We start from the raw sequence: 13,668 nt of genomic DNA, 5'->3' as shown, positions 1-13,668 counted from the left end.
CCCTCCCTCCTCTTCCCCTTCCTCCCCTCCCTCATCTCCCCTTCTCCTCCCCCTCCTCTTCCCTCCTTCTCCCCATCCTCCCCTCATTCTCCCTCCTCCTCTCTCTCCTCTCCCCTCCTCCTCTCCCCTCCTCCTCCTCTCCCCTCCTCTTCCTCTCCCCTCCTCACCCCTTCTCCCTCCTCCCTTCCCTCCACTCCCTCCCTCCTCTTCCCTCCTTACCCCTTCTTCTTCCTCCCCTCCCTCCTCTTCCCTCCTCCCCCTCATCCCCCCTCCTCCCCTCCCTCCCCTCCCCTCCTCCCCTCCCTCCACTCCCCTCCTCCCCTCCCTCCACTCCCCTCCTCCCCCTCCCTCCTCTCCCCTCCTCCCCCTCCCTCCTCTTCCTCTTCCCTCCTCACCCCTTCCCCCTCCTCCCCCACCCTGCCACTCCTCCCCTCCCCACTCCCCCTCCCATCTCTAAAAATGCCTTCCTGCTGCCTCCTCCTGCCTGAAATTCCATCTTATCCATCCTAGGGTCTAAAGCTCTGGCCGCCAGGGCTGCATGGCTCTGAGCTCACTGATTTGCTTCTGGGCTTCAGTATCCCCATCTGTAAAGTGGGAGCGCCCCGGAGTAAAGGAACTCCCGAGTCAGTCACCCGCAGCAACTGTGTCTCCAGCTCCAGTCCCCACGGGAAGGGGGTGCACTGTGGTGAGCGGGACCCCGCAGCTCTCGACCAAGGGGCCTTGATAGGCAGGGAGGAGCCGTGGGGCGCTCGCAGTCCAGGGGCAGGTGTGTTTGCAGAGGCCTGACTCCCCCACCCCACCCCGGGGCCTCCAGGAGGCCACTCCCTGCCCAGGAAGGGAGCAAGCCGGCTCCATGAGAGGGAGAGGCTGGTTAAAGCTCTGAGACCTAGAATGTCCAGACCGACCGACCTTTCCCCAAACGAGGCCCACACCAAGCCACCCTGGTCCCTGACTTGTGTACACTCAGGCACCCTCAGCTCCCCGGCCAACCCCTGGACAAGACAGGCCAGGGCGAGGCTGTACGCAAAAGCCTGTTTTGTCTGTGACCCAGGGAGGACAGCCCCCATACCTGGCTCAGGAGACCCCGGAGGTAGGGGGACCTTTCCAGGAACCTGGCTCTGCCCCGGGGCTGAGCAGCTGCTGTAACCTAGGGGCAAAGTGAAAGTGAAGCCGCTCAGTCGTGTCCGACTCTTTGTGACCCCATGGACTATAGCCCACCAGGCTGCTCAGTCCATGGGATTTTCCAGGCAAGAGTACTGGAGTGGGTTGCCATTTCCTTCTCCAGGGGATCTTCCTGACCCAGGGATCGAACCTGGGTCTCCTGCATTGGAGGCACCCCCGGCTGGTGGCCTGGACACCCCCACCCTGCCAGGCCTACAGCTGGCAGCCACCAGGGCCTGGAGATGACCCAGCTGCGCTAGCCGCACCCTGCCTCTGCCCCAGGAGGCCCGGAGCACAGACCGACCCTCCGGTCTGGCCCCTACAGGGCTAACATGTCGGGGTAGGGTTAGTACCTGCAGAAATCCGGCTGCCTGGAAAGGGCAGCGTGGGACTTCAGTTTGGTTCTTTTCCTCCTGGAATCAGTTGTCCCTAGAGACCTAATCTCCCCTGGGGCTCTAAAGCATCCAACTTGCCAAGGAAGAGGCCAGCTCCTGGCCCAAGGCGATGCCAGCTTCCCACTTTAATTGGGGCCGTTTTTAGCCCCGAGGGGAGGCTCTCGAAACTCCTGGGCATCTCCCGCAGTGCCCGCAGGAACGATGGACGTGTGCCTGCCTGAGCCTGGGGCTCCTGTTCCCCTGTCTCTGGCCTCCGATGTCCCTACCGGCTGCCTGCTCTACTGGGTGGGGCACCCTGGACCTCAGTGGGTTAGCATCCACAATATATGTCCCTCCTTGAGGGGCTGCTGGGAAGGCAGGGGGCCCCTCCTCCCACCTGGAGCCCAGCCCTTTACACTTGAAGCCCACCACTGATCCCAAACCCAGCCAGTGGGATCTACCCAGCTAGTCGGCCAAGACCATACCTCTCATCCCTGAGCGTCTCACAGCCAGGCCACCTCTCAACCTGGGCCACTTGGTCCCCGTGCCACCCTCAGCCAACCTGGGCAACATGTCAAGTGGTGTCCCCTCAAAGGATATGTCCACCTGGAACCTCAAAATGTGACTTTATTTGGAAATAAGGTCTTTGCAGATATAATTAAGATAAAGATCTCAAGATGAGATTGTCCTCGATGAGGGTTGGCCTTGAATTCAATGATCGTGCGTGCGTGCTTAGTAAGCGTCCAACTCTTTGTGACCCCATGGACTGTAGCCCTCCAAGCCCCTCTGTCCATGGGATTCTCCAGGCAAGAACACTGGAGTGGGTGGCCATTTCCTTGTCCAGAGGATCTTCCCAGCCCAGGGATCGAACCTCCCTCTCTTGAGTCTCCTGCTTCCGCAGGCAGACTCTTTACCACCGTGCCACCTGGGAAGCCCGAATTCAATGATGAGTGTCCTTAACAAAGACTTAAGAGGCAGAGCACACATGCACACACTGGGTGCGTGCAGGCAGCGGCGGCGATTAGTCATACCTCCACCCCAAGGGTGCCGAGCATCACTGAAGCTGAGAAGAGGTCTGGGCCAGATCCTTCCTAGAGCACCTGGAAGGACCCAACCCGGCCGACACCTGGGTCTCGGACTTCGGGCCTGCACAGAGCGAGAGAACACACGTCTGTGGTTTTAAGCCAGCTGGTTTGTGGTCATGTGTCACCGCAGCCCCAGGAAACCCCAGGGGCCCCCCATGCACCATGCACCCAGGCTGACCCCAAGGGGGCGGGGAATGGGACAGGGGTCTCGGCGCCTCCTGCCGCCCCAGCCCCAGAGTTCCCTCGGGATGAGCTCCCCATTGCTCAGCCAGCACTGGGCACAGAATCTGTTTTCCATAAACAGTCTTTTGAACCGAATTTCATTTTTCTCACCCAAGGAAAGAGTCTGGAAGAGCATACGCAGACGCTGGGGCTGCAGCATGTCAGGCGGAGGGATGCTTTGTGGCTGGCTGAGGGTTTTTTCCTTTTTTACCGGCATTATCTGTCCTTTCTGATTTTCCTCTAATAAATATGGGGGCAGCGGCCTCTGAAAGTGGGTTCCTGCCCCCTCAGGGGGCTCTGAGATCGGGGGATGGGGCAGGGAGCAGGGGAGAGAGGTGATAGGTTCCCCCAGGGCCTCCCCTCTCAGGGCCTGACTGGGAGGGGCATGCAGGGGCCACCCCAGGAGCTGCCCTGGGCCCCCCAGCCTCCTCCCCCCGTCCTGGGAAGGCGCTCTGGGAATGAGTCATGAGAGACCCATTTCTCTGTCAGTTTCCAAAAATAAAACACCTTTCAAGAGCGTGAGCCTGAGACGTCCCTGGTGGTCCAGCAGTTAAGGATCCACCTTCCAATATGGGGACGTGGGTTCAGTCCCTGGTCAAAGAACTAGGGTGCCACGTGCCACCAGGCAATGAAACCCGTGGGCTGCAACAAAGACCCAGTTTAGTGAAAAAAAAAAAAAGAGCGCCAGTCCTGTGCTGCCCAGGCCAGCAAGGAGCCCCTGTCCATCCCTGGGACTGTCCCTCAACATCCCGGAGGCTGTCGGCCACACTCTGGCCCCTCCACTCTGCTGATGAGGAAACAGCTCAGGGAGGGAAGGACTGGAGCCTGCCTGGCGGCCACCCTGGAGAGACACCCCGCAGACCAGCCAATCCTACCCAGGTATCCCACCCCTCAACATCAGCCAGCACATCTCCATCCAAGCCCTGTCTCCTACATCTCCCGCACTGGCAGGTGGGTTCTTTACCACTAGCGCCACCTGGGAAGCCCTTAGTTGGTAAAGAATCTGCCTGCGATGCCGAAGACCTGGGTTCTATCCCTGGGTTGGGAAGGTGCCCTGGAGAAGGGAATGGTTGCCCACTCCAGTATTCTTGCCTGGAGAATCCCATGGACAGAGGAGGCTGGTGGGCTACAGTTGCAAAGAGTCAGACATGACTGAAGCGACTAAACCACCACCACCCCTACACAGAAGCTGGGCGAGGCCAGAAGGATTCTCCCGGAAAGGCTGCAAAGGGGAGCGTCCCTGCCCACACCTTGATTTCAGACTCGTAGCTCCAGAGCTGTGAGGTCAGTTTCTGTTGTTCCGAGTCGCCTGCTTTGTGGTCCTTTGTCATCGCGGCCCCAGGGAAGCTCCTTCAGCCAACCATGGACATTCATGGGGTTTCAAAGACTGACCCGCAGCCTCTGAGCACGAGGCCACACATGACCCAGAGCTCCCCGTGAGGACAGAAGGCCCCAGCTCAGGTCACATGCTCGCTGGGCATTTCCCCTGACCGGTCCCGCCTCCCTGAGAGCCCTCCCGCACTGGAGCCCTTGCAGAAAGTTGACCTAAGACAGTAGATGTCCGTCAGCCTTGGATGGGCGATTAGAAGGAGAGAAAGAAGGAAGACGGTGGATGGTGAATGGATGGATGGGTGGGGGACAGGCAGAGGGGTGGGTGAGGGGAGGGATGGGTGGATAGGTGGGGGCTGTTTGGACCAGTCCTTTCTGCCCAGGGCCGGGGAAGAAGCACTTCCAGGGCTGGGTGGAGTATAGGTGACCCCTCCCCCAGAACCCCCTCCCTGGTGGGAGACAGAGGAGGGCCCTCTGAGTCTTTTTCACTCCCTTGCAGCCTCCCACGCCCACCATGATCTGGAGCTTCAGGGAGAGGCCTCTCTCCAAACGCTACACACTTCAATGTTTCCACCCGCTGAGGTCAGGGAGAAGGGAATGCTGCAGCTCCCGCCCGGCTCTGAAGGGGCTTCAGGCAGCTAAAGGGTCAGGAAAGGGGAGAGGGTCCCCTCCAGAAGCTCCTGGGGCCCCTTCCCACCTCACCCAGGCACAAGCTGCGGAGGCAGAGGAGGACACAGCGGTGTCCACTTTCCTATGTGGACGTGTCTCTGCTGGTTTAGTCGCTAAGCCATGTCTGACTCATGCATGGACTCTGGCCCACCAGGCTCCTCTGTCCACGCGATTTCCCAGACGAGGAGACTGGGGCAGGTTGCCATTTGCTTCTCCAGGGGATCTTCTTGACCCAGGAATCAAACCTGACTCTCCTGCAGGCAGTCGCCTGCATTGCAGGCGGATTCATTACCAACTGACATTTCTGTGTTTTCCAACATTTCCACAATGAAAGCGGTCGCCTTTATAACCAAAACGTTAGCGTCTCAGAGACAAGGTCTGCACCCTGGAGAGATCGACACTGCATTGCAAAGGAAGCAGGACCTGGAGGGGCATGGGCTGGGAGAGAGGGGAGGGGCACTCCTGGCTGGTGAAGCAGGAAGCCTGAGACCCCCAGGCGTTCAGCCCCGCTGCCTGGCCCGGGAGGGGAGGACGTGGTCCTCTGAGCCCTGGGACTCTAGCCGGGGATCCACAGGTTGGTCCCCATGGCCAAACCAGGCCAAGATGGGCCTCCCCGCCCCAGATGGGTCCCAGGTGGGCCCCGGGGAACACAGAGGCACTCAGGCCCGCTGTGCCACCCCCCACGGGGGCAGGGACTCGGGGGAGCCACGCCACCCATCCACTTTCCTCCTCAGCCCCTTTGATTTGTTTCTGTATAAAATCATCGAATGGAGGCAGGCAGCGGAGACGTTGTTTAGGAAAAGAGCAGAGGGCACTTCCTGGCCTTGGCAGCATTGCTGGGGGGCACTGGGGGCACGGGGAGAGGGGAGCACGGTGGGGAAACCCCAGGATTCATCCAGTTCCAGCCGGAAACGCAGCAGGCGGCTCCCCCACCCCCCACCAGAGGCCCTGCCTCAGTTTCCCCGTGCATCGGTCACATCCTTGGTCCTGTGGCCAGGTTGGCAGGAAGGGGTTTCCGGGGCCCCTCCCACGGAGCCCCTGGGCCGGAGACCCACCCGAGGCTCAGCGAGGGCACAGCAGGGGCAGCAAATCCAGGCGGCCCCCAGGCCTCAGTGACTGGCGCTGCCGAACAGCAGGGCGCCTTGGAAATAACCGGCCGACCGAACCCCTGCGGCTGCCCACGGGTGTGCTTCCTGGGGCAGAGTGGCTTCTGACCCAGAGGGGCCTTCCGGCCTCGAGAGGCAGTGAGGGCAGCCCCTCTCCAGGCCCTGCTCCGGGCAAACCCTTGACCACCCTCCTTGGCACCGCTTTCCAGGTGGGCAACCAGAGCAGGGTGCTCTGCCCAGGAGCCCCAGTGGAACCTGGGTTCTCAGCGGCCTGCTTCAGGGAGACACCTCTCCAGCCCCATCTCCCAGGGGTGCCGGGACCACACCCCCAGCATCCTGCTGTCCCTGGCAGAGCACCCTCCCCGCTCCATGGGGATGGCGGGGCAGCTGTGCCAGGCTCCCGCAGAGGTGACTCTGAGGGCCGCCCCCCGGGGCCTGGCAGGATTGAAGGGGTCCCTCCTGGCACAGTCGGATGAGGCCCTTGGGAGAGGCCGTGGGAGCCCCCCACCCAGCTACACCTGCTCCTCCCAGTTCTACAGGCTCTGCTGACCCCTGCTGGCCACTTATCCCATCACCATAGCAACCCCAACTGTGTTTGCCAGACCCTGGCAAGGGGCCAATGGGGTGGGGTTGCCCAGGCCGGATTGGTGGGGCTCGGAGGCCCAAGAGGAGGGCTGCCAGCAGGGCCTGCCTCTTCCAGGGAGCTCCCATTCGTCCCATTAAATGCTGGCCGCCTCCCCCACCAACCCCCATGCCCGGCTCCCTGCCCCCCCCCCCACCTCCCCCTCTTACCGCTCAGGGGGTCTGCACCCCGACTCCTAACTGGGCCCCCCAGCTGAGTCACCATCTCCCCCCGCTTCTGGGGCTGCCTCTCAGGCACAGTGACCCCTGCCACCCCACTTGGACCCCGTCAGAAGGTGGCCTCCTCCCTCCCCCGACTCCCCTGGGGCTCCCTTCCGCGGTAGCCGTGGCCCGTGCCCACCTCACTCCATCTGCTCTTTGATGCCCTCGCCTGGGCAGCGGTCACTGCCCAGCACTGGGCCCCAGCTCCTCTGTGGCCCTGCAGCCACACGCACCTTGTCACGGCCCAGATCCCTGCCCCAGGCTGGGCTACGCATGCCACTCCAGATGGCTTTCCCAGCTTCTTCTGGCTCATCAGCTAGGCCTTCCAGAACATTCCACCAGCTGAGACCTCCCTGGGTCATGCATTGTCTTGGGGCTGTCCCACCCCCTGCCAGGTGCCCCCTGGCACATGCCCCCTGGCACTGTCGTGACTGTGGGGCCCCTGCCATGTCCGAGCTGCGCCCTGGATGGCACGGTACCCTCTCAGCCCATCCTTCTGCCAGGCCCACTCCCACCTTCCCTGGCCCGTCCCCCTGCTCCGGGGGTCTCCCTGGGCCTCCTGACCCAGCCCTGTGGGATTACAGGGAGACTCAGCCCACCCTGCCATCAGCCTGACCTGGCGCGCCCTGCACGGCCACCACGTTGACCAGAGCCCACTGTCCCCAGTCCTTGCACTGGACCTCAAAACACAGAGGGAGGAGCCTACGGGGTCATTCTGGAGACCCCCGAGGTGGCTCCTCAGAGAGGCAGGGTCTGCTGATGGACGTTGGGCCGCCTTCTCCCTCGAGATGGAGCTGTGGGCCAGAGGAGCAGAGAGGAAGGGGCAGCACCATGAAGCCGGAGCCCCGGTCCCACCCCAAGGTCCCTGGGGTCTCAGGCTGGTCTGCCATCTGCACTTGTCAGGTGGGGCCCATCTGAAACTGACGACTCGGTGATCCCAGAGAGACCCTGGAGGTGGAGGGAGGACCACCCTTCCTCCGATGGCCACCAAGCCCCGGGACCCCTCGGCGGTGGGAAAGCCCAGCCACCCTGGGGGTCTGGCCAGTGCCTGCCCTGGCCGCCTGCTGGTGGCCCCCACACCGGTGCTCAGAAAGTCCCTGGAAGCCTCCAACTTCACCGGGACCCAAAGAGGAGGCTGGTCCCATGGCGGAGCCAGAGGAGGGGCTGGAACCGGACCCACCCCGGTCATCGTTCAAATGGCGTCCCTGAGCACAGCCAGGCTCCCCTCCCCGTCGTCCCCGCCCAGAGGAGCAGCCGAAGGTCAGGCGAGCCCGGCCAAGTCTGGCCACAGCCACGGCCACGAAGACAGCGCCCGCATGTCAGCCGGAGCCACTCGGGTCCGCAGTGCCGCCCGGCCTCCCAGGCTCTCCCTCTCACGCTCTCTCTCGCTGGGGGCCCCTGTCGACCTGTTAGTCTGGCTTCCCTCTGCCTCTGGCCCTCCAGGCAGGGGGAGCAGCCTGTGCAGAGGCCCTGTGGTGGGTCAGACAGGCCTGGTGGAGGGGCCTACGGGCTGGGGCGTGAGGCTCAGAACAGGGCTGTCCCCACTGAGAACACAAAGACTTCCGGTTGGCAGGCAGGGAACAGCCCAGATCAGCTCCACTCAAGTCAGATCCACAATAGTCACGATGCTTGTGTATCAGAAAAGGATTTAGGGAACCCTGTGTGGCCCTGAAATGCAACCTGCCCCACCCCCATTCTGTGGGAGCCCCATGGTTTGGGCGGGCCCTGACTGGTCTGAGCAAACCAGGGAGTTCTCATCCGCCTGCCCACAGGCTTGGTTCGGGGGTAGGAATAAATAAGGAATCCCACAGCCCAGTTTGCCATTAGCTATCCCAAACTGAGTCCTTAAGAGATACCAACTGAGCTGCTGGATCAATCCTGACCTGAAGTCTACAACACCATTTCTTTATTACATAAATTCCCTTTATTGCGAAGCCATTTTGAGCTTGGTTTTTCTACTGTTTGCTCTCAAATGCATCCTGACACAGAGAGTGGGAATGAGTTCCCCCAGAGACTCAGCATAGCAATGAGACCACCTCAGAAGCCAGACAGCAAAACAGTTTCCATATGGCAATAAAAGATTTTCAGTGTCAGGGAGGCTCAAGCTCTATTGTAAAAAGCAACAGAAGGTCTGGAAAAATTAACCCTTGGATAGCAAAGGCCTGCGATGCCCCACAAATGCCCCAAGTGGCCCGGAGCGGGTGGAGGGGAGGAGCAGGTGGCCAGCCTGGGGATGGGGTCCGGCCCCGTGCTCACCAGACCTCCAGGCCCCGGGCCTGTGGAATGCCACCCCAGCCTGGCTGGCCTGTGCCCACCGCCCGCTGGCCAATTTGCAGCGATGGTGCCGCCAGCTTCCGCACCACCCGAGCCACGCTGGAAACCTGCCCACGAGTTAAAAGAGATTTCTTTCCAGCACACACCGCGCTGGCGGATCCGAGCCTTATCTTCCCCTTCCAGAACGAGTGTTGCTCATTTCACTTCCTAAAATAAAATTTAAAAAACTCTAAACCACAAACTGAAAAACAGGTGGGACGGTTTCAGGATTTGGCTGGAGTGCGTCTGGGGGCTGATAAGGAGCAGCCACGGTTGCCGGGCGACAGCAGCGAGCCGACAGGGACAAGTGCTTGGCGTTTCCAGGGCGTCTGCGTGGCCCCCCGAGGACACAGCTGGGCATGAACAGGCTCGTGGGCTCCTCCAGGCCTTTCTCATTCTGGAGAGGTTGCACCCCTAAGCAGCTGGAGGTCAAGAGGGGCGGGCAGACGAAGAGGGGAACCCACCTGTGCAAAAATAATTGCCTTGCATAGTTGCTCAGTCATGCCTGACTCTGTGTGACCCCATGGACTGCAGCCCACCAGGCTCCTCCATCCATGGGATTTTCCAGGCAAGAGTGCTGGAGTGGGCTGCCATCGCCTTCTCCGAATGAATGAATAGCAAAGGCCTGCAAGGACACTTGATATCTAGTGAGTAACTTATAAATATAAGCTACTATGATCATACGCATAAGTTACTTAAATTTAATATAACTGTAAGAACGGGGCTTCCCTGCTGCCTCAGTGGCAAAGAATTTGCCTGCCAATCCAGGAGACACAAGAGATGTAGGTTGGATCCCTGGGTCGAGAAGATTGCCTGGAGAAAGAAACAGCACCCCACTCCAGTATTCTTGCCTGGGAAATCCCATGGACAGAGGAGCCTGGTGGGCTACAGTTCAGTGGGTTGCAAAAATTTGGCCATGACTGAGCGTGAGCACACACACAGAGCCATAAGAAAACCCCTAAAACAAAAAGGCCAACAGCTGAGGACACACGGGGTGACCTCTGTCAATTGGGCACCTGTCTCCTCCCTTCTCTCTCCTTTCACCTGCCTGCTCCTCCAAGTGACAATTCATAGCTTTGAGTAGTAGCTGTCATTCTCACCTCCTCCATGAAGCCTCTCCTGATTCCTGCATGAGGAGAACACTTCTCCCACCACTCAAATCCTATAAGGGTTTATCTGTCCCTCTCTGGTGAACTCTATCACTCCCTACCTTGGAATAGTTATCTATATAGACATCCGCAGGCATTGTCCGTTTTGTTTTGTTTTCAATTTTCATTTACTTACTTTTGGTTACGCTGGGTCTTCTTGCTACACACAAGCTTTTGTGTAGCTGGGGCCAGCGGGGGCTGCTCTCCATGGCGGCGTGCAGGCTCTAGAGCACAAAGGCTTCAGTGGTGCGGTGCACAGGCTTAGCTGCTCTAAGGCATGTGGAATCTTCCTGGACCAGGGATTGAACCCGGGTCCCCTGCATTGGCAGGTGGGTTTCTATCCACTGTACCACCAGGGAAGACCTGCAGGCATTATTCGTTGCTGGACAATAAATTACTCTGAAACGTGACAGTTTAAAATAATAAGCAGAGACTTCCCTTGTGGCTCAGTGGCTAAGACTCCTCAATCCCAAGGCAGGGGACATAGGTTCAATCCCTGGTCAGGGAACTAGATCCCACTCGCTGCAATCGAAGATCCTGCATCCTACAACTAAGACCTGGCTCAGCCAAATAAATAAGTAAATAAATATTTTTAAAAAAATAGAAACAAAGAAAAATAAACAATAAGCATTTGTTACCTCACACGGGTTCCGGTGCAGAAGGCATCCAGGAGCAACTCAGCTGTGTGGTTCTTGACCCAGGGTTTCCCTCCAGGTTGCAGTCAAGCCGCTGGCTGGGACTGCAGTCATCAGAAGGCTTGGCCGGCCTGGAGGCTCCACACCCCAGGGGGGTAACTCTCGGTGGCCGCAGGCAGGAGGCCTCAGTTCTTCACCACGTGGACTGCTCTACAAGGCTACTTGGGCATCCTGCCAACGTGGCACCTGGCTTCCCCCAGGGCAAGTGATCCAAGGAAGGGAGATGAGCTATAACATCTTTTCTGACTTCAGTTTAGTTCAGTTGCTCAGTCGTGTCTGACTCTTTGAGACCCCATGGACGCCAGGCCTCCCCGTCCTTCTGACTTAGCCTCTATCATTTCTGCAGTATCCTGTTACTTAGGTCAGGCCTACCCAGTATAGGAGGGGACCTCATGGGAGGAAATACCAGGAGGCTGGGATCACTGGGGGCCATCTTGGGGGCCAGCCAACACAGCCTCTTTTTGTTCCTTCTGGAACATAAACTCGAGCACACAACTGATATCCTGGCTCAACATCTAACACCCGGTTGTTGTTCAGTCGCTCAGTCGTGTCCGACTCTGCAACCGCCTGGACTGCAGCACCCCAGCACTCTCTGTCCTTCACCATCTCCCAGAGTTTGCTCAAACTCTTGTCCATTGAGTCGGTGATGCCATCCAACCATCTTATCCTCTGTCATCCCCTTCTCCTCCTGCCCTCAGTCTTTCCCAGCACCAGAGTCTTTCCCAATGAGTCAGCTCTTTGCATCAGGTGGCCAAAGTATAGGAGCTTCAGCCTCAGCATTAGTCCTTCCAATGAATATTCAGGACTGATGTCCTTTAGGATGGACTGGTTTGATCTCCTTGCAGTCCAAGGGACTCTCCAGAGTCTCGTCCAACACCACAGTTCAAAAGCATCAGTTCTTTGGCGCTCAGCCTTCTTTATGGTCCAACTCTCATCTCTATACATGACTACTGGAAAACCATAGCTTTCACTGTATCTTACACCTAGTTGACATTAAATACACTTTAGATGAAAAAAAAAAAATGAAGACAGAAATACCCCCTCATTGGCTGACTGTACATTGTCCAGTTAAACCCCACCTGGCCTCCATAGGTGCAAAAGATGAAGTCTCCCATGCTTGCATGGAGCAGGGAGAAGGTGACTCCTGTAGGTGAAGAGGCCGCAGGAGTTGAGGTTTGGGGAGCCAGCAACCTCCGGAGGAAGGAGGGAGGGGTGTTCAGTGGGGTGGTGACGATTTCCTGGGGGCTGGACAGCTGAGGATGGTCTAGAGTAAGATTAGGAAAAGATCATCAATGCCACAACATACACAAACTGGATTCAAAACTGGGCAAAGGAAAAGATAAAAATTAAAAAAAAAATTTTTTAATGGGCAATGAGTTTGGACAGACATTTTCCCAAAGAAGACTGACAAATGGCCAGTAAGGACATGAAAAGATGCTTGACATCACTAAGCATCACAGAGACGCAAAGACCACAAACAGGACTTCCCTGGGGGCTCAACTGGTAAAGAACGTACCCGCGATGCGGGAGACCTGGGTTCGATCCCTGGGTTGGGAAGATCCCCTGGAGAAGGGAAAGGCTACCCACTCCAGTATTCTGACCTGGAGAATTCCATGGACTGTATAGTCCATGAGGTCGCAAAGAGTTGGACACAACTGAGCAACTTTCACTTAATAAATTAAAAAAAAAAAAAAAAAGACCACAAATAGATAACCGCTTCACACCCACTAGGATAGCCACTAACAAAAATGGACAACAACAAGGGTTAGCAAGGACGCAGAGAGATTGGGATTCCTGTGCGCTGTTGGTGGGAACCTAAAACGGAGAATGCAGCCGCTGTGGAAACCAGCATGAGGTTCTCAAAAATTAAACACAGAATTCCCGCCGCACAATCCAGCCGTTCTAGCGGATCTACACTCAAAAGCACCGAAAGCAGGTCCTTGAAGAGATATTTGTTTATCGCAACGTTATTCACAAGAGCCGAAAGGCAGACCCACTCCAGGTGTCCGTCGACAGTTTAACCAAATGCAGTCCACCCATGCAAGAGAATGCTTTTTTCAGCCTTTTTAAAAGGAAGTTCTGATGCCCACTACAGCATGGATGAATCCTGAGGACATTATTAGGCTGAGTGAATTAAACCCATCACAGAATAACACTGCGTGATTCTCCTTAAGTCAGGTCCTTAGAGTAGCACATTCACTGAGACAGAAAGAACAGTGGCTGTCAGGAGCTGGGGGAGGAGGCATGGGGAGTTAGTGTTTAATGGGTTCAGAGATCAGTCTGGAAGGATGAAAATGTTCTGGAGATGAGGGTGGTCATGGTTGCACAACAGTGTCAATGTATTTAATAAAAAGAATGGCTCACAGGACTAAAAGTAAGCACGAAAGCTACACAACTTCTTGAAGAAAACATAAGAGAAAAATCTTAGTGGCCTTGGGTTTGGCAAAAAGTCCTGAAAAAAATAACACAAAAAGTCGATATAAAAGAAAAAAATCCGTAAATTGGACTTCATCAAAAGAAATTTTTAAAGTTTGCTCTTTGAAAAACATTATATTAAAAAGCCAAAAAGGCAAGTTATGAGGAGGAAAGATATATCTGACGAATGATCTGTTCAGCTATTAGGAAACAACAACTTTTACACAATAGTAAGACAAATAACCCAACTGGAAAAAAATGGGCAAAATATTTGAACAGATACTTCACCAAAGACACACTGGTGTCAG

At 57.2% G+C, this 13,668-nt stretch overlaps 1 protein-coding gene across 2 annotated transcripts in view; it reads right to left on the bottom strand.

Moving 5' to 3' along the window:
• The window catches only part of FBXL18 (F-box and leucine rich repeat protein 18), a 65,914-nt gene that overhangs the window by 13,446 nt on the left and 38,800 nt on the right, over positions 1–13,668 (bottom strand). Inside the window, exons 5-6 of one of the 2 annotated variants that reach the window (XR_009598339.1) lie at positions 2,567–12,209; positions 1,070–1,147 (exon numbers count right to left, since the gene is read on the bottom strand). Coding sequence is in view for 1 of the 2 variants with exons in the window: in XM_060405739.1 (XP_060261722.1) it covers positions 12,014–12,209 (196 nt within the window). In the remaining variant the exon portion in view is untranslated. Of the gene's footprint in view, positions 1–426; positions 12,210–13,668 lie in introns of those variants that run through there. The other variant, XM_060405739.1, reaches the window with a different exon arrangement.

The sequence above is a fragment of the Ovis aries genome, chromosome 24, assembly GCF_016772045.2.
Source record: "Ovis aries strain OAR_USU_Benz2616 breed Rambouillet chromosome 24, ARS-UI_Ramb_v3.0, whole genome shotgun sequence".
In the NCBI taxonomy this organism is placed as follows: domain Eukaryota; kingdom Metazoa; phylum Chordata; class Mammalia; order Artiodactyla; family Bovidae; genus Ovis; species Ovis aries.
The sequence above is the reverse complement of the archived record's forward strand: the minus strand, read 5'-3'. Positions and strand labels throughout refer to the sequence as shown.